Here is a 19,177-nt window from a genome sequence, read left to right as displayed (position 1 = left end):
ACTGTCAGTCTCCCCCCTCCCAGCCAGCCGTCTCCCCCCAGTCTGCTGATGTATGATTCACGGTCTATTAAAACATCCGTCACAAATCTGTCACCGGGGCGCTGTCTGAACACTGGGCTGTTTTTTAGAAAACGATGTTAATGTGATTTCCCCCCTTCTCCATGTAGGTTGAACTGAACTGCCAATCTATAGCCTCCAGTTTATTCGGCTCAATGCACACTTCACTCTGACCAGACCATTAGGAGTGCTAGGAGAATTCTTTACCTGCTGCTTCAAGTCAACAGATTAGGCCTGAAGGTTGAGTTATCTTCTACACCGTGACACATACGTACACACCAACATGTCAAGGTGAAGTTTGTACCAGCCTTGCCAAATGCGTGTTGTTGATGGATTTTAATCGGACCTCCTTGTTCCAAGACTTCTGGGATCATGTGTAAACTACAGCCTAGCTTTTGAGGCTAGGTCAACGAGTATGATTAGCCTAGCGTGCAGTGGCGGTTCTAGACCATTTCAACTGGGGGGGCCAAGCTGGGGTCAGTTGTACTGTTAGAGGGGCCAGTTACATTAGATGTTTTTGTTGTCATATCGTTTTCTTCACTTCATTAGCAGGCAAAAGACCATGTTCATAATCATTAGTGTTCCGCGTTGCCACTGTCTAATAACGGATGTAAAAAAAAAAAGAACGATAGCAAAAATGTGTTAAGCAAAAATTATTTCATACTCCACATTTAGGGGGGCCACAAGGGGGTCCAAAATTTTGTCAAAGGGGCACTGCCCCCCCCCCCCCCCCCCCCAGAACCGCCCCTGCTAGCGTGGCAACAAAGCAAGGTCTGTTTTTACTGGTGGCATTAGCGAAAACAAAACAAAAGGCTTTGATAACGGACTCACTTCATTGCAAATAGGTTAGACCTCTTAATGTTAACAGCAGCTGTTAGAGCAGCCAGGAAAGAGCAGACACTCGTGTTTGCTATTTGTCTAAAGCTCCTTTGAAGTGTTACCCAGGGCTAGACAGCACCCTTTTACACTACTACTCCCTCCCTCCCTCCCTCCCGCTTACTCACTCCTCCATGTGTTTTGATAATAGCCCAATGCTCTAGTCTAGTTAGCATGGGCTGTCTTATTAGTAAAGCTGGCAATATAATATATAGTGAATGCCTATATGCTAAAGTATAACAAAACTCAACTGCACTATGCACCCTCACTCCTATACGGTACACACACATACTCCTACAGCTTTGCAATCTCTGACTCATATCTGTGAACATGGACTGAGAAAAGAGTAGAATGTCTGTCCACGTAGTTAAAGAACATTAGATTATCAGGACCTGGGAATTAACCGATAAGGAGTTTTAAATAAAGCGATACACCAGTGCCAAGTCATTTCCGCAAAGTCATTGCCTCAAAATAGAATAGAAATCCGTCGGCCACTTTCATAACTGTAATTCTGGAAATTAGTTGCACCTCATTAACCTTCTGTAACGTTTTGGTTTTGCTTAGCGCTGTGCAGTAGTACATTACATTCCCAGACTGCAGTGTGATGTGTGTGTGAGGCACAGAGGTGATTGCAGACTGGTAGTCATTGGTGATGTTGTCGTACAATGAGTGCACCTGAACAGAAGGGTTGTTTCAGTCCTGGCAGCGTGGTGTGTTCCAAACACCATTATACAGAGGTCATACAAGATAAAAGCCACACACACATACCAAGCCAGACTGGGAAGTAGCGATGTGCATCTTTCCCTTTCAAGACATTTCGATACGTATCGAAGAGAGACATGGCTCCGATACAATACAGGAACGATATGTTTTAGTTTAAAATGGGCTTGGGCGGTATCCAGATTATCATACCTTCATACCGACCTTGTGCCATACCAAGATATTCGGTAATACCGGCACTGAACACAAGGGCCGCTTTTTTTCAAACCCAACTGAGCCTTTGTAATCCAAAAGTGTGACCAATGCTAACAAGTAAATGTAAATCCCATAGAGAATGCTAACTAAATGCTAAGGAGAGCATTGTGAACATTTTATACCGTCTCTGACCTAATGTATTTGCAGGACAGGAATCCCAGCTCATAAATTTATACAAGTAACTAACAAATGCTACACAGATTGCTGCACCGATACCGATTATTGGAGGACCAAAAAAAGACGATACTGATTAATCGGACAATTCTTTTAAAAATGTATTTGTAATAATGACAATTACAACAATGCTGAATTAACACTTTTTTTTTACTTAATATAATACATCAATAAAATCAATTTAGCTTCAAATAAATAATGAAACATGTTCAATTTGGTTTAAATAATGCAAAAACAAAGTGTTGGAGAAGAAAGTAAAAGTGCAATATGTGCCATGTAAGAAAGCTAACATTTAAGTGCCTTGCTCAGAACATGAGAACATATTAAAGCTGGTGGTTCCTTTTAACATGAGTCTTCAATATTCCCAGGTAAGAAGTTTTTTAGGTTGTAGTTATTATAGAAATTATAGGACTATTTCTCTCTATACGATTTGTATTTCATATACCTTTGACTATTGGATGTTCTTATGGGCACTTTAGTATTGCCAGTGTAACAGTATAGCTTCCGTCCCTCTCCTCGCTCCTACCTGGGCTCGAACCAGGAACACATCGACAACAGCCACCCTCGAAACAGTGTTACCCATGCAGAGCAAGGGGAACAACTACTCCAAGTCTCAGAGCGAGTGACGTTTGAAACACTATTAGCGCGCACCCCACTAACTAGCTAGCCATTTCACATCGGTTACACCAGCCTAATCTTGGGAGTTGATAGACTTGAAGTCATAAACAGCGCAATGCTTGAAGCATTGCGAAGAGCTGCTGGCAAAACGCATGAAAGTGCTGTTTGAATGAATGCTTACGGAGTCATTAATATGGTCGAATCCGGAAACTATCATCTCGTAAACAAAACTTTTTTTCTTTCAGTGAAATACGGAACCGTTCCGTATTTTATCTAATGGGTGGCATCCCTAAGTCTAAATATTCCTGTTACATTGTACAACCTTCACTGTTATGTCATAATTACGTAAAATTCTGGCAAATTAGTTCGCAACGAGCCAGGCGGCCCAAACTGTTGCATATACCCTGACTCTGCGTGCAATGAACGCAAGAGAAGTGACACAATTTCACCTTGTTAATATTGCCTGCTAACCTGGATTTCTTTTAGCTAAATATGCAGGTTTAAAAATATATACTTGTGTATTGATTTTAAGAAAATACATTGATGTTTATGGTTAGGTACACGTTGGAGCAATGACGGTCCTTTTTCGCGATTGCGCACTGCATCGATTATATGCAACGCAGGACAGGCTAGATAATTTCACATGGTTGATGATATTACTAGTTTAACTAGTGATTATGATTGATTGATTGTTTTTTATAAGACAAGTTTAATGCTAGCTAGCAACTTACCTTGGCTTCTTACTGCATTCGTGTAACAAGCAGGCTCCTCATGGAGTGCAATGTAAGGCAGGTGGTTAGAGTGTTGGACTAGTAACAAGGTAAAAATCTGTCGTTCTGCTCCTGAACAAGGCAGTTAACCCACCGTTCCTAGGCCGTCATTGAAAATAAGAATGTGTTCTTAACTGACTTGCCTAGTTAAATAAAGGTGTGTAAAACATAATAATAATAAAAAAAATCGGCAAATCGGTGTCTAAAAATACCGATTACCGATTGTTATGGAAAAACTTGAAATCAGCTCTAATTAATCGGCCATTCCAATTTAATCGGTCGACCTCTAATAACTAGATCACCTGGCGTGTGCTGCACAACAGTGAGTGGCTCACAAGGCTCTGGTCTTTCTTAGTTGTGTGCTTGTAAACAAACAACACATGACTGGGGACTACCAGTCAAATTATGTGACAGGTGAAATGAAAAACGCAATCTTTTCTCCTAATGTATTGCACAATTTGACTGCAGGTATTTACTTAGAAAGTAGCTACAAATATTAAAATGTATTTTTTTTTTTAAATACAGTATACCGCCCAAGCGTAGTTTGAAACATTTTTGTACGATTTCGATGCACTAACATTTGTTGCATAAACACATTTTTCCATCTATTCTAAATCAAAATCTGCTGCTGATGGAGTTTATGAGCTTGGCCTGTGTGTGGTGTGTGTGTAAATTATCTACAGTGCCTTTTAGAAAGTATTCTCACCGGGTCCACTGAGATTAACTTGGCACTGAGATTAACTTGGAAAAAACGAAATATTGGCAAAAAGAAAAATGAGTAACTCATCAGCAATCCTTTAAGGATGTTTAATAAGTGACAACAAACAACAAATATATAAAGATAGAATAAACCTCTTCAGAATGGCATGGCTCCCAAAGTTGTTATATTTATTCTCGGTAATACCAATTACATTACCGACGCATTCTTTAAAAAGGTATACTCGGTCATAACGTACTTTTTATATGGACAAATAAAACTAATAAAAAAGAATAAAAAATCAAGTTTTACATCTTTGTATGTCTGAGGGTGGTTTTAACCTTCCAGACTTGGAATTGTATCTACACGCCACCCAGGGCTTTTACTTGCAACACATAGTTACTGTAAATGCACTAAAGAGGAACAATGGGTACATATTGAAGATGTGAATCCTCATCCCCAGAAGCTTTTCACATTTCTGTTTTCCTAGGATAAAGCTAATAACATTAACAACTTCATAGATAAGAACACTAGAACAATATGGAAGAAAATGAAATGTATTTTACAAGAACCAATATCACTTCCTAAAAACACAACCCTGTCGATCAATGCTTGGATAGCTTGTTCCACATGGAAAACTAAATGCATAGAAACCATAACTGACTTGGTAATGGCAAATACATTTATTTCCATGGCAGAATTAAAAAGCGATTTTGGACTTACCAAAATTCAAATGCATGCAACTTAAAAGCCTCATATCAAGACATGTTGATTTTAAATATTTTGGACATCAGAGCAATTTTTAGGGAATCCTATTTGAGTCAGAAAGGCTATTCATATGATAGGTAAAATACAGTTGAAGTCGAAGTTTACATAATCTTAGGTTGGAGTCATTTAAAACTCGCTTTTCAACCACTCCACAAATTTCTTGTTAACAAACTATAGTTTTGGCAAGTCGGTTAGGACATCTACTTTTTGCATGATACAAGTAATTTTTCCAACAATTGTTTACAGACAGATTATTTCACTTATAATTCACTATATCACAATTCCAGAAGTTTACATACACTAAGTTGACTGTTCCTTTAAACAGCTTAGAAAATTCCTGAAAATGATGTCATGGTTTAGAATTTGAGTCAATTGGAGGTGTACCTATGGATGTATTTCAAGGCATACCTTCAAACTCAGTGCCTCTTTGCTTGACATCATGGGAAAATCAAGAGAAATCAGCCAAGACCTCATAAAAAATATGTAGACCTCCACAAGTCTGGTTCATCCTTGGGAGCAATTTCCAAATGCCTGAAGGTACCACGTTCATCTGTACAAACAATAGTACGCCAGTATAAACACCATGGGACCACGCAGCCGTCATACCGCTCAGGAAGGAGATGCGTTCTGTCTCCTAGAGATGAACGTACTTTGGTGCGAAAAGTGCAAATAAATCCCAGGACAACAGCAAAGGACCTTGTGAAGATGCTGGAGGAAACAGGTACAAAAGTATATATATATACACAGTAAAACGAGTCCTATATGGACATAACCTGAAAGGCCGCTCAGCAAGGAAGAAGCCACTGCTCCAAAACCGCCATAAAAAAGCCAGACTACGGTTTGCAACTGCACATGGGGACAAAGATTGTACTTTTTGGAGAAATGTCCTTTGGTCTGATGAAACAAAAATAGAAGTGTTTGGTCATAATGACCATCGTTATGTTTGGAGGAAAAAGGGGGAGGCTTGCAAGCCGAAGAACACCATCCCAACCGTGAAGCACAGGGGTGGCAGCATCATGTTGTGGGGGTGCTTTGCTGCAGGAGGGACTGGTGCACTTCACAAAATAGATGGGGGCATCATGAGGAGGAAAATTATGTGGATATATTGAAGCAACATTTCAAGACATCAGTCAGGAAGTTAAAGCTTGGTCACAAATGGGTCTTCCAAAAAGACAATGACCCCAAGCATACTTCCAAAGTTGTGGCAAAATCAAGGTACTGGCGTGGCCATCACACAGCTCTGACCTCAATCCTATACTGAAACTGAACTGATCTGAAAAAGTGTGTGCGAGCAAGGAGGCCTACAAACCTGACTCAGTTACACCAGCTCTGTCAGGAGGAATGGGACAGAATTCACCCAACTTATTGTGGGAAGCTTGTGAAAGGCTACCCAAAACGTTTGACCCAAATTAAACAATTTAAAGGCAATGCTACGAAATATTAATTGAGTGTATGTAAACTTCTGACCCACTGGGAATGTGATGAAAGAAATAAAAGCTGAAATAAATCATTCTCTCTACTATTATTCTGACATTTCACATTCTTAAAATAAAGTGGTGATCCTAACTGACCTAAGACAGGGAATTTTTACTGGGATTAAATGTCAGAAATTGTGAAACTGAGATGAAATGTAAGACTTAAAAATAACTGATATTGGCACAAGATGGCAGGAATGTTTGAACCTAACTAACGAAATTACAGTTAACGAAAATGTACGTTTAACGCAGTATACACTAATGTATAGAATTTATTACACGAAAATTCACTAATTCTATAGCACAGCAGTTTGAGTAGGCTAGCCTACTGATATTGCATGGGGTTGTTCGGCACGCATGCAAAATGATTTGTAGGTCAATGACAACGCAGTTATATGCAGTTTGACACTGAAAGAGAGGAAGCATCAGTTGTCACAAATAGGTCTGTGGCGTTCATCACTTTTTGTCAGCCTGTTGTTGACACGCTGACAAAACAAACTATTACTAGACTATTCAAATACAAATTCACTTTAATTGTAGGCTACTTGTAAGCCGCACTGCATAATCAATGAACCAACAGCATCGCCTAGGGCTTTACGTTCTCTTCCAGATTAGTGGATATATACTGAAGAAAAATATAAACTCAACATGCAACAATTTCAAAGATTTTACTGAGTTACAGTTTATATAAGGAAATCAGTCAATTTAAATAAATTCATAAGGCCCTATTCTATGGATTTCACATGATTGAGAGTACAGTTATGCATCTGTTGGTCACAGACACCTTGAAAAGAAGGTAGAGGTGTGGCTCAGAAAACCAGTCAGTATCTGATGTGACCACTATTTGCCTTATGCAGTGAGACACATCTCCTTCGCATAAAGTTGATAACGGTGTTACTTGCATTTCACTGTAAGTTCTACACCTGTTGTATTCGGTGCATGTGACAAATAACATTTGATTTGATTGTGGAATGTTGTCCCACTCTTCAATGGCTGTGTGCGAAGTTGCCTTGTGTACAGATCCTTATGACATGGGACCAAGGTGGCTTATGGTAGAGAAATTAACATTAAATTCTCTGGCAACAGCTCTGGTGGACAATCCTGAAGTCAGCATGCCAATTGCAGGCTCCCTCAACTTGAAACATCTGTGGCATTGTATTGTGTGACAAAACTGCACATTTTAAAGTGGCCTTTTATATTCCCCCAGCACAAGGTGCACCTGTGTAATGATCATGCTGTTTAATCAGCTTCTTGATATGCCACACCTTTCAGGTGGATGGATTGTCTTGGCAAAGGAGAAATGCTCACTAACTGGGATGTAAACACGTGTGTGTCCAAAATCTGAAAGAAATGAGCTTTTTGTGCATATGGAACATTTCTGGGATGTTTTATTTCAGCTCATGAAACACTTTACAAAATCAAATCAGATTTTATTAGTCACGTAGACGTGATTAGCAGATGTTATTGCAGGTGTAGCAAAATGCTTGTGCTTCTAGCTCCGACAGTGCAGTAATATCTAACAAGTAATATCTAACAAATTACACAACATATACCCAATACACACAAATCTACGTAGGAATGATCCTTGTTGCGTTTTATATTTTTGTTTGGTGTACCTTTTGGAGCGTAGCATAAGGTAATCAGGCCATCTAGTATGCATATGAATATAGTCCAAAGTCAAAGGCGGTTACTCAAATGTGTTTAATTTTGGAGTATAGGCTAGACCAATTATGTACCAAAGACATCTTAAATCCATTTTGTTTGATGTTTTTCTGACATGAGTAATAAGCGGTAAACTATGTATTGTATAACGGCACAATCATCATTTTAATAATGTTTTTTTCAGGTTTGGGCTGATAAGCCTATGTGTATGCATCAGCTCTAATTTGCGTATGGGTGTTTTGAATTAATTATCACCTTAGAGAGCGCTGTCCATTTCGTTGTGTTGGTTGTTGCGGACCTTGTTTCAAAGCCTGTTTTACAGTCTTTCAACCTGCTGTTGAACTTCTTTCTTCAAATTGATCATCCCAGTGAGGTGAGTTTTAAAAGCACGATACTGTTTTGATGATTTCATTTGCATTGATATCAGAGTCGTTAGAGGGACAATAGATCTCGGAGTACCAGGCCATTAGGACCTGATGGTAGTTAGCAAGTTGGGTACCACCAAAGCATGTCCAGAGTGCATAAGAGATTACTGTTACTCAACGGTCACATAGATTTTTACTGCGGTCGTAACTCAAGACTGCCGGTGTGGCAGTAATACAGTCACCGCAACAGCCCTATTCACAAAAGATGAGAGGTATTTTCAGAATGAAGAAAGAATGTAATATGAGGGGAAAAAGTGAACTGATTCAACAGTTTTCTGACCAATGCATGCTACATTTGGATCGGTTTGGGGTCCGCGGACACACTTGTATCTTAAACATTTGACTTAAAGTTTTTAATCGGGACCGATGCGTGTAGGTGAGTCGTTTCATCCCTAATGGGAAGAAATCAGCTCCAACAATGTAGAGGCAATTTCTGCTCCCCATTCATTTTGTGTTACACACATACAGGAGGGCTACACATGCCTTTGTGTCTTTGCTGCACTAAGGCAATTTAACAGAGGATAAATTGGCGCCCGTTTTTAAGCACATCGCCAGCGGGTGATGAAGTGAGCTTTTTGAAAATCTGCACCTGCTTACACTCAAGAAATGGGGTCAGCTGATGCGCACAGCAACTTTGTTTTGTCTGCTGTTACCCAATTAACTTTTTATTTAGACTATCACGATAATCTATTTGGAAAGATTCAAAGCTGCATCTTGAGAGCTTTTTGCATGAATCTGAAGTTTGTCAGCGGTTCTCCACAACAATACCAGCTTTATAAAATGCCCTCTGCCTTTATTGGTTTCAATCACAGTAAATGTTTCTATTGGGCCGAACCCACGCCCCTCAACTACCCTTAATGAGCTTGTAATAAAATGTGTGATCTGAAAATGAAAAAGAAATCAAAGCTTGGTGTTCAGAGATAGATGGGAGAGGTTGAGTGGAGCTGAAGGATGGGAATGAAAACAAACAAAAGTATATAGTATGTATAAGCTGGAAGTAGAATCCTAAGTTTTGGCCATTACTTTACTCCAGTTAGGGGGGGACGCTAGGGTTAGGGGAAAATAATAAAGGAAAATTAATGTAAAAAATATATACACTACTGGTCAAAAGTTTGGGGTCACTTAAATGTCCTTGTTTTTGAAAGAAAAGCACATTTTTTGTCCATTAAAATAACATCAAATTGATCAGAAATACAGTGTAGACATTGTTAATGTTGTATATGACTATTGTAGTTGGAAACGGCTGATTAGTTTATGGATTATCTACATAGGCGTACACTGGCCCATTTATCAGTAGCCATCACTCTTGTGTTCCAATGGCACGTTGTGTTAGCTAATTATTTTCACAGATCAGCGCAAACTGGCTCTAACCAGAATAGAAAGAGTGGGAGGCCCCGGTGCACAACTGAGCAAGAGGACAAGTACATTAGTGTCTAGTTTGAGAAACCGATACCTCACAAGTCCTCAACTGGCAGCTTCATTAAATAGTATCCACAAAGCACCAGTCTCAATGTCAACAGTGAAGAGGTGACTCCGGGATGCTGGCCTTCAAGAATATATACAAGAATAGACAAAGTTCTTTGTTTCCGGCCATTTTGGTCCTGTAATCGAACCCACAAATGCTGATGCTCCAGATACTCAACTAGTATAAAGAAGGCCAGTTTTATTGCTTCTTTAATCAGAACAACAGTTTTCAGCTGTGCTAACATAATTGCAAAAAGGGTTTTATAATGATCAGTTAGGCGGCAGGTAGCCTAGTGGTTAGAGTGTTGGACTAGTAACTGAAATGTTGCAAGATTGAATCCCTGAGCCGACAAGGTACAAATCTGTTGTTCTGCCCCTGAACAAGGCAGTTAACCCACTATTCCTAGGCTGTCATTGAAATTAAGAATTTGTTCTTAACTAACTTGCCTAGTTAAAGGAAAAATAAAATAAAAAGTTAGCCTTTTAAAATGATAAACTTTGATTAGTTAACACAACGTGCCATTGGAACACAGGAGGGATGGTTGCTGATAATGGGCCTCTGTACGCCTATGTAGAAATTCCATGAAATCGGCTGTTTCCAGCTAGAATAGTAATTTACAACATTAACAATGTCTACACTGTATTTCTGATCAATTTGATGTTATTTTAATGGACGAAAAATGTATTTTCTTTCAAAAACAGTGAAATGTCTAAGTGACTCAACTTTTGAATGGTAGTGTGTATGTATATTTTATATATACAGTACCAGTCAAAAGTTTGGACACACCTACTGATTCAAGGGTTTTTCTTTATTTTTCTATTTTCTACATTGTATAATAATAATAGTGAAGACATCAAAACTATGAAATAAAACATATGGAATCATGTAATAACCAAAAAAGTGTTAAACAAATGAAAATATATTTTAGATTCTTCAAAGTAGCTACCCTTTTGACTGGTACTGTGTGTGTGTGTGTGTGTGTGTGTGTGTGTGTGTGTGTGTGTGTGTGTGTGTGTGTGTGTGTGTGTGTGTGTGTGTGTGTGTGTGTGTGTGTGTGTGTGTGTGTGTGTGTGTGTGTGTGTGTGTGCTATACATATCACTGCTCCAAAAAATAAAGGGAACACTTAAACAACACATCCTAGATCTGAATGAAAGAAATAATCTTATTAAATACTTTTTTCTTTACATAGTTGAATGTGCTGACAACAAAATCACACAAAAATAATCAATGGAAATCCAATTTATCAACCCATGGAGGTCTGGATTTGGAGTCACACTCAAAATTAAAGTGGAAAACCACACTACAGGCTGATCCAACTTTGATGTAATGTCCTTAAAACAAGTCAAAATGAGGCTCAGTAGTGTGTGTGGCCTCCACGTGCCTGTATGACCTCCCTACAACGCCTGGGCATGCTCCTGATGAGGTGGCGGATGGTCTCCTGAGGGATCTCCTCCCAGACCTGGACGAAAGCATCATCCAACTCCTGGACAGTCTGTGGTGCAACGTGGCGTTGGTGGATGGAGCGAGACATGATGTCCCAGATGTGCTCAATTGGATTCAGGTCTGGGGAACGGGCGGGCCAGTCCATAGCATCAATGCCTTCCTCTTGCAGGAACTGCTGACACACTCCAGCCACATGAGGTCTAGCATTGTCTTGCATTAGGAGGAACCCAGGGCCAACCGCACCAGCATATGGTCTCACAAGGGGTCTGAGGATCTAATCTCGGTACCTAATGGCAGTCAGGCTACCTCTGGCGAGCACATGGAGGGCTGTGCGGCCCCCCCAAAGAAATGCCACCCCACACCATGACTGACCCACCGCCAAACCGGCGTGCTGGAGGATGTTGCAGGCAGCAGAACGTTCTCCACGGCGTCGCCAGACTCTGTCACGTCAGTCACGTGCTCAGTGTGAACCTGCTTTCATCTGTGAAGAGCACAGGTCGCCAATGGCGAATTTGCCAATCTTGGTGTTCTCTGGCAAATGCCAAACGTCCTGCACGGTGTTGGGCTGTAAGCACAACCCCCACCTGTGGACGTCGGGCCCTCATACCACCCTCATGGAGTCTGTTTCTGACCGTTTGAGCAGACACATGCAGATTTGTGGCCTGCTGGAGGTCATTTTGCAGGGCTCTGGCAGTGCTTCTCCTGCTCCTCCTTGCACAAAGACGGAGGTAGCGGTCCAGCTGCTGGGTTGTTGCCCTCCTACGGCCTCCTCCATTTCTCCTGATGTACTGGCTTGTCTCCTGGTAGCGCCTCCATGCTCTGGACACTACGCTGACAGACACAGCAAACCTTCTTGCCACAGCTTGCACTGATGTGCCATCCTGGATGAGCTGCACTACCTGAGCCACTTGTGTGGGTTGTAGACTCCGTCTCATGCTACCACTAGAGTGAAAGCACCGCCAGCATTCAAAAATGACCAAAACATCAGCCAGGAAGCATAGGAACTGAGAAGTGGTCTATGGTCCCCACCTGCAGAACCACTCCTTTATTGGGGGTGTCTTGCTAATTGCCTATAATTTCCACGCGTTGTCTATTCCATTTGCACAACAGCATGTGAAATTTATTGTCAATCAGTGTTGCTTCCTAAGTGGACAGTTTGATTGACTTGGAGTTACATTGTGTTTAAGTGTTCCCTTTATTTTTTTGAGCAGTGTATATATATCACACACACACGCGTGTGTGTGTGTGTGTGTGTGTGTGTGTGTGTGTGTGTGTGTGTGTGTGTGTGTGTGTGTGTGTGTGTGTGTGTGTGTGTGTGTGTGTGTGTGTGTGTGTGTGTGTGTGTGTGTATTCATACATACATACATACATACATACATACATACATACATACAGTACCAGTTATAGAGGATTGGAAATGATGCAGACAAATACATTGATGGAAGCCACGATCTATCTGCAATATTAAAGCTGATCTCCCCCTAATTATACATTTTTCTTAATAAGAAAAAGTGTGATCCGGTATGTTTTGAGAGTAGCTTGGTTGGAGTAGGCGTGGAGTGGGAAGGATTGTCTGTCTTTTAGTAAACACTGTCTGGATCCTTTCTAGTCATTCGACCAGAGAGAGGAGAAAAAAGGAGAGAGATAAAAGAAGAGGAGAGACGGCCCCTCTAATATTCCCCTCCGAGCATACAGCTGATAGCATCTGGCACAGGCGAGCTCTCGAGGGAGCACAGTAATGTGTTCCATCAGCGTTTACTACTGAACAAATTAACTAAGACAAGCACCGCTGCCTGAGCCAGCAAAATTCTTTCATTAGCAAAATTATGAAGCCATTATGGAGTACAATTTGGTCCTTTATTCAAGCGCTGCTGCTGGATGAGAAAGGTGGCAGGGCCCGATGCAGGCAGACGGCAAAATGTCTGAGAGGACCGATGCTATGGAGCCTAGGGGTGTTGGCGAGGTTGGTCACGCCCCCCACATTGATGGGATAGTCAGCATTTGTGATGCTGAATTAAAGGGATAATCCACTGCCAGAAATAAAAATCATGAAACTCCTGTCAATTTGGTGAAAGCCTATGTTCTATTGGTGGACCCCATGATTTTACTTCTAAGTGATCTGCCTGTGAAAATCAGGAAATTGTGTAGGAACGCACGTCATAGCTATATAATTCTCATCACGGGGGGATTACACACTAGCACATAACTCTTTTATAACAATTACCTGCACTCCAGATCAGCAAATCAGCCAATAGATGATATGGCCATACTTGTTTAGAACACATCCATCCATTTATATCGGCATGACAAAGTATAGATTGCTCTTAGATGTGTACCATGTATTCACCTCCGTTTCTCCTTCAAGTATCATGTCTCAATCCGCCACGTCTGTAGGAAACAGAGATATTACAGAAAGGAGGAGATAGGAATCCCATTGGGCAATGAATGGAGAAACATCCCACCCAACTGACTGTCGACCAATCGCATTCACGTTGTCATGCGTTTGATGACCTAATAGTCATCCAATGCGATTCTAATTACCTCTGTGGGAAAGCAACGTAACGCTGCTCTCGCTCTAGGCAGAGACGCCATTTATAGCTCAGTGGCAGAGACGAACTGCAAGTTGAACTTGTGAGAGACTCCTAAGTTGATTGTGCAGTTTGTATAGGAGATATTACAGCTAGCTAGCTACTTCACAATACTTCATATTGACTTTGGTATTATTGTGTAGCAATGCTTTCTAGCTAGTTACCTAGCCAGCCAACCAGCCCAGGGAGAGAGAGAACATTGCATTGTGGGTTTTGTAGTAGACTTGAGCTGCAACAGATTTCCCAAAACAGTTTTCACATGATTCTACCAATCTTGCTGTTACGACAAAATGAAACATTTGTTCACAAAAAATATTGTCCATATTAGTGTTATTTAACACTGTTAATAATAGGAATTAGTGGTTTGGGGTGGATTATCTCTTTAAGTAGTTTAAGCAGTGGTCTTGAACGTGTGTGTGTGTGTGTGTGTGTTAATGTATTTGCGCTAGCCTTCTTTTTTTAAATATTTTTTTTTCTTACTTTTACCCCTTTTTCTCCCCAATTTCGTAGTATCCAATTGGTAGTTACAGTCTTGTCTCTTCGCTGCAACTTCCGTACAGACTTGGGAGAGGCGAAGGTCGAGAGCCGTGCGTCCTCCAAAACAACCCAACCCAGCCACACTGCTTCTTGACACAATGCCCACTTAACCCGGAAGCCAGCCGCATCAATGTGTCGGAGGAAACACCGTGCACCTGGTGACCGTGTCAACGTGCACTGCGCCCAGCCCCCCACAGGAGTCGCTAGTATGCGATGGAACAAGGGCATCCCTGCTGAACAAACCCTCCCCTAACCCGGACGACGCTGGGCCAATTGTGTGCCACCCCATGGGTCTCCCGGTCGTGGCCGGCTGTGCTGGCCTTCTCATTAGCATGTGCCCATAGCTGCTACAATGACATACAGTAGAGACGTTGGGCAGAATATGGGCTAGGCAATTTTCATACACTTCTTAGATTATAAAAAGAGTTTATAGCCTGAACAAAAAATGCCTGTGTCTATACACCAAGGCCTGCTAATATCATATAGCCTGTACACATTCACTTTGCTGCTTTTAATAGATTTAGCTACCCTGTGTGTTGAAGGATTTGCCTCCCTATATTTGTGGGTGTGTGCAGGCTGGGGTTGGTCTGACTATGAATTCCTGTTGATAAAAACCTAATTACTCACCCCACCCTGTTCCCCTGGACGGGCTCAGAGGGGTCCCAGAGACGCGGTGGCGCATTAAAACTGGTTGGGAAGCCTGGCTCTAATCAATTTGAAGTGATTAGCCAAATCGTTTGCATAATGGGCTTAACGGCAGCATCTGCTAATCAGTCTCAAGACCCTTAACTTGACAGAAGCTTTTTGGGGAACGGGGCGTTCCTCCTTTCCACTTCTCCGAACCCCCCTCCTCCTTCCGCCCCTCGTTTCTCCATTCCTCTCTAGTCTAGATCCAGCTGGAGAGGTGAAGAGGGAATACAGTTGCTGAGAGCTGCTGTACAGCTAGCCAATGCATTAGCAGGGTTGGGTAGGTTACTTCCTAAATGTAATCCGTTGTTACATCCTTTTTTTGACTTATATAGTAACTACGGAGACTTAAAGGGTTCAATCAAAAGTGTGCGAGTTTAAGTATGTGTCCATTAGTTTTTTTTAAGCCCCACTATTATTCCATAGGCTGGGATCTGCACTACGCGGCTGTCCACTGGATTCAAAAACAATGATTGATAGGCAGGTTAAACTTCTTGAATTCAACCATTATTGGGTTCAAATACACATTTAGATTTGTGAACAGCCATCCACAATAACCACAATCCGTAAGGCGCAAATAGCTTAACGAGAGAGCAGCAGTGTGATTCACATCAATGATCTATGTAGATATCAATAATAAGTGATATCCGTATCACTGTAGACTACAACCACTGCTGTCATCCTTACCTCCAAGTGTTTATTCAAGTTGGATAATCTTTGGATGCAGACAGCAGTCACACCATTGGAAGACATAGCTTGGACTGTAGCCTACAAAAGCCTATTCCTGCTCTTTTCCCGTGATCCATCAAACCCATTTGGTGTGTCATCATAGTGGTCTCTGACTTGTGGTCAGACCCATTCACGTGGAACAAACTTAAACCTTTTTTCAATGCTGATTTGAATGTCATTGAGAAAACAGAAGTTTTTCGCAAACATCCTTTCTGAATTTAAAAGTAATCCTTGACGTAATCATCTAGGTTTTCAAAAGCATCTGTAATCCGATTACAATATTTTTGCTGGTAACTGATTACAATTACCGTTTTTTGGTGATCCCTTACATGTAACGGATTACATGTAATCTGTTACTCCAACTCTGTGCGTTAGCTCCTAGGACTAGCTAACTCGATATATATTCTTTGAACTTCTCTTCTGCTCACCTCTGCTCAGTACCCCTGTGGCGAACCTTGGTTGCTGTAGCCTTTCTGTCATATGGGCCCCCTGCCGCTAGCGGCCAGAGGCAGCGGAGTGGAGGTGCAGCCCACCAAACCTTTTACCCTGACCTGGGAACAGTTCCCCCAACACCCACCCCACAAAGCTGGAATTAGCATACCCGCCGCGGGCCACAACGTGTGTGGCAGAGGTGGCGCCACAGGAGTTGGGGGCAAAGGTTGACGTCCCGTTGCTATGCAGCAACACCCCTATGACTGGTGAGCAGGCGATGCATCAATTGATGTCACTGCTTTAATGGACTTTCTTGAAATATGACGCGCACACACACCACACAAAAGCCCTTTTTTAAGACGCTAACTTTTTACCAAATCATTTTAGGCTTGAAGCCCAAGTAGTAAGTGAAACAGCTGTTACAGTACTTGCTGTGGCCCTTCTTCGACAATTCATCCCTACTAGACTAGAGGAGGATCTGAGTGCAGATAAAAGGGGGGCGAGAGACGGAGAGAGCTGTGCTCTAGCCAGTCTGCTGTGTGTACTGTATGCTCTAGTCCCCCCCCCCCCCCCCCCCCCCCCCAGACGTGGTGGTGGTGGCTGTGTGGAGTAAAGTGGGGGCAGCAGTCTGGCTCGCTCAGTTCCAGCCTAATTAACTTGATTTGTTCCCTGCATCTGGCTTCCAGATGTCAGCCTCGACTGTCTCTCTCTCTTTTTCTCGCTCTCGCGCTCTGCCTCTCGTGCGCTGCCACTCGCGCTCTGCCTCTCACTCTCTGCTTCTCTGCCTCTTTCTCTCAGAGACATCTCACACACACACACACACACACACACACACACACACACACACACACACAAAGCCTCATCAAAGGCCCACCTGAGACTGCTTGTCAGTCACTTCACACATCCAAATCCAATGGGGAAATATGTCTTCGTCTGATACTAACTATAGATTCTCGTGGCTTACATTCTGAGAGTATAGGCGTTATAGGTTCAGCTGTATCAGTGTGGATATTCTAAGGGTAGTAGCCTGGCTTGTCCATGCTGATCTAGAGTCTGTGTTTATATTCTCCTGGCACCTCTGTCCCAATATTGATAATCTGGGATCTGCCCTATGACATTTACATGCTTAGCGACCATAAAGGCTGGAGCCTGTGAGAAAAGCTCTTTCGTCCCATACGTTTTTTTTCTTTCTCTCTCGAACAGAGATTTGTATAAGCTGCACAAATGCTGCTGGGATCCAAGTGGTTCTATGGCTTTTTTCACACTTCTGTCTGCAGAAGATGTGCTGAGAGAGGGTGTGTGTGTGTGTGTGTGTGTGTGTGTGTGTGTGTGTGTGTGTGTGTGTGTACACAGTACAGTATGTGTGTCCAACTCTGTGGCTGTGTTTTGTTTTTTTCCATAGGGGGGTGTGTGATGCCAGACATTGAGTAGTCATGGTGCTAGTGGTCTCTGTCTGTCCGGTCTGTCCGGTCTGTCCGTCTCAGGAGATGAATCCTCCTTTGAGGTTGACTAAGACCAGTCTTTCTCTTCTCTCTCATGCTCCCAGTTTGGCACTAGTGGTGCCAGACTGCAGGGGGTCAAAGGGAGAGGAAAAGAGAGAGTTAAATGTAAATGGCGGTCATCCCCCACAGAGCCCTGTGTAATCATTCTGTCCGTTCTCCTCCCCCCTCTTGGTCCCACAGAGAGAACTGGATGCCACCGCCACAGCCCTGGCCAACAGACAAGATGAGAGCGAGCAGTCTAGGAAAAAGCTCATCGACCAAAGCCGTGAGTTCAAGAAAAACACACCAGAGGTGAGTATCTGCTCTGCTTCTGCCTGCCCGTCTTTCCACACACACACACACACACACACACACACACACACACACACACACACACACACACACACACACACACACGGACACGTCTGTGTTGGCGTAACGGACATGCAGCATCATAGCTGGACGTATGTATGTATGTATGTATGTATGTATGTATGTATGTATGTATGTATGTATGTATGTATGTATGTATGTATGTATGTATGTATGTATGTATGTATGTGTCTGTATACCCAGTCATCAATGCCTCTATTGTCATCCGATGGGCCGCACCACCCGTCCTGGTGAGGGGGGGTTGGGGGTGGGGTTAGTCGGGGAAATGATGCCCATTCAAGCGGAGGAGACAATGTCCTCTCATTGTTCACAGGCCCTCCCCCCGGCTATTCTTTCAGCTGGTTCCACTGGCATTTCGTGTCATCGTGGGCTGTGTTTATTTACCTTTTGGACACAGTGTCCTTTTGATTGGCTGAACTCCTCATTTGTTCCTCATTGGGATTCCACTTCCCATGCTTTCCAATTAGCCCATCCTTACATTAGCCCATGCTAGCATAGTTTATTAAAGCACCATTCATTACATGGCATTACTTAGGTTACTCTGTGCCCCCTCTTGTAAACTCCTACTCTATTCAGGTTTGTCAGTACAATCTGAAACCCTCTGGGCATCCCATCAAAAGATGACCGTGGTAGTCAGTAGTCCCCATCCACCCCCTCAAACTGAACTCTATTACTCCACTACGACCACCTTTTAGGGAATATGCTTGTCGCATGGTTGGTCAAGGCTGTTCTGGCCAGTTTCGACCGGCCCCACTGCTTTTCTGTGAAGTCATGTCCTGAATTGGTAAAAACTAGCCATGCGTGTGAGATGTTTTAAGGAGTGAGCGGATCTTTATTTACAGGAAACTCTGTTGTGGATCTGATTAAGCTGCCAGGGTTTAGGTATGTTGGCAAGGCCTCGGCAACGATGGCACAACGTCCAAT

The 19,177-nt window shown here is 42.4% G+C and overlaps 1 protein-coding gene across 5 annotated transcripts in view; it reads left to right on the top strand.

The window, feature by feature from the left end:
* LOC106568027 (homeobox protein cut-like 1) overlaps positions 1-19,177 on the top strand; it is a 240,257-nt gene that overhangs the window by 61,131 nt on the left and 159,949 nt on the right. For all 5 annotated transcript variants that reach the window (XM_014138033.3, XM_014138031.3, XM_014138032.3 and 2 more), the window contains exon 2: positions 18,062-18,172. In XM_014138033.3, the coding sequence (XP_013993508.2) occupies positions 18,062-18,172 (111 nt within the window). The remainder of the gene's footprint in view (positions 1-18,061; positions 18,173-19,177) is intronic.

The sequence above is a fragment of the Salmo salar genome, chromosome 13 (assembly GCF_965601325.2).
Source record: "Salmo salar chromosome 13, fSalSal1, whole genome shotgun sequence".
NCBI lineage: Eukaryota > Metazoa > Chordata > Actinopteri > Salmoniformes > Salmonidae > Salmo > Salmo salar.
Note: the sequence above shows the minus strand (reverse complement) of the source record. Positions and strands in the feature narration are given on the sequence as shown.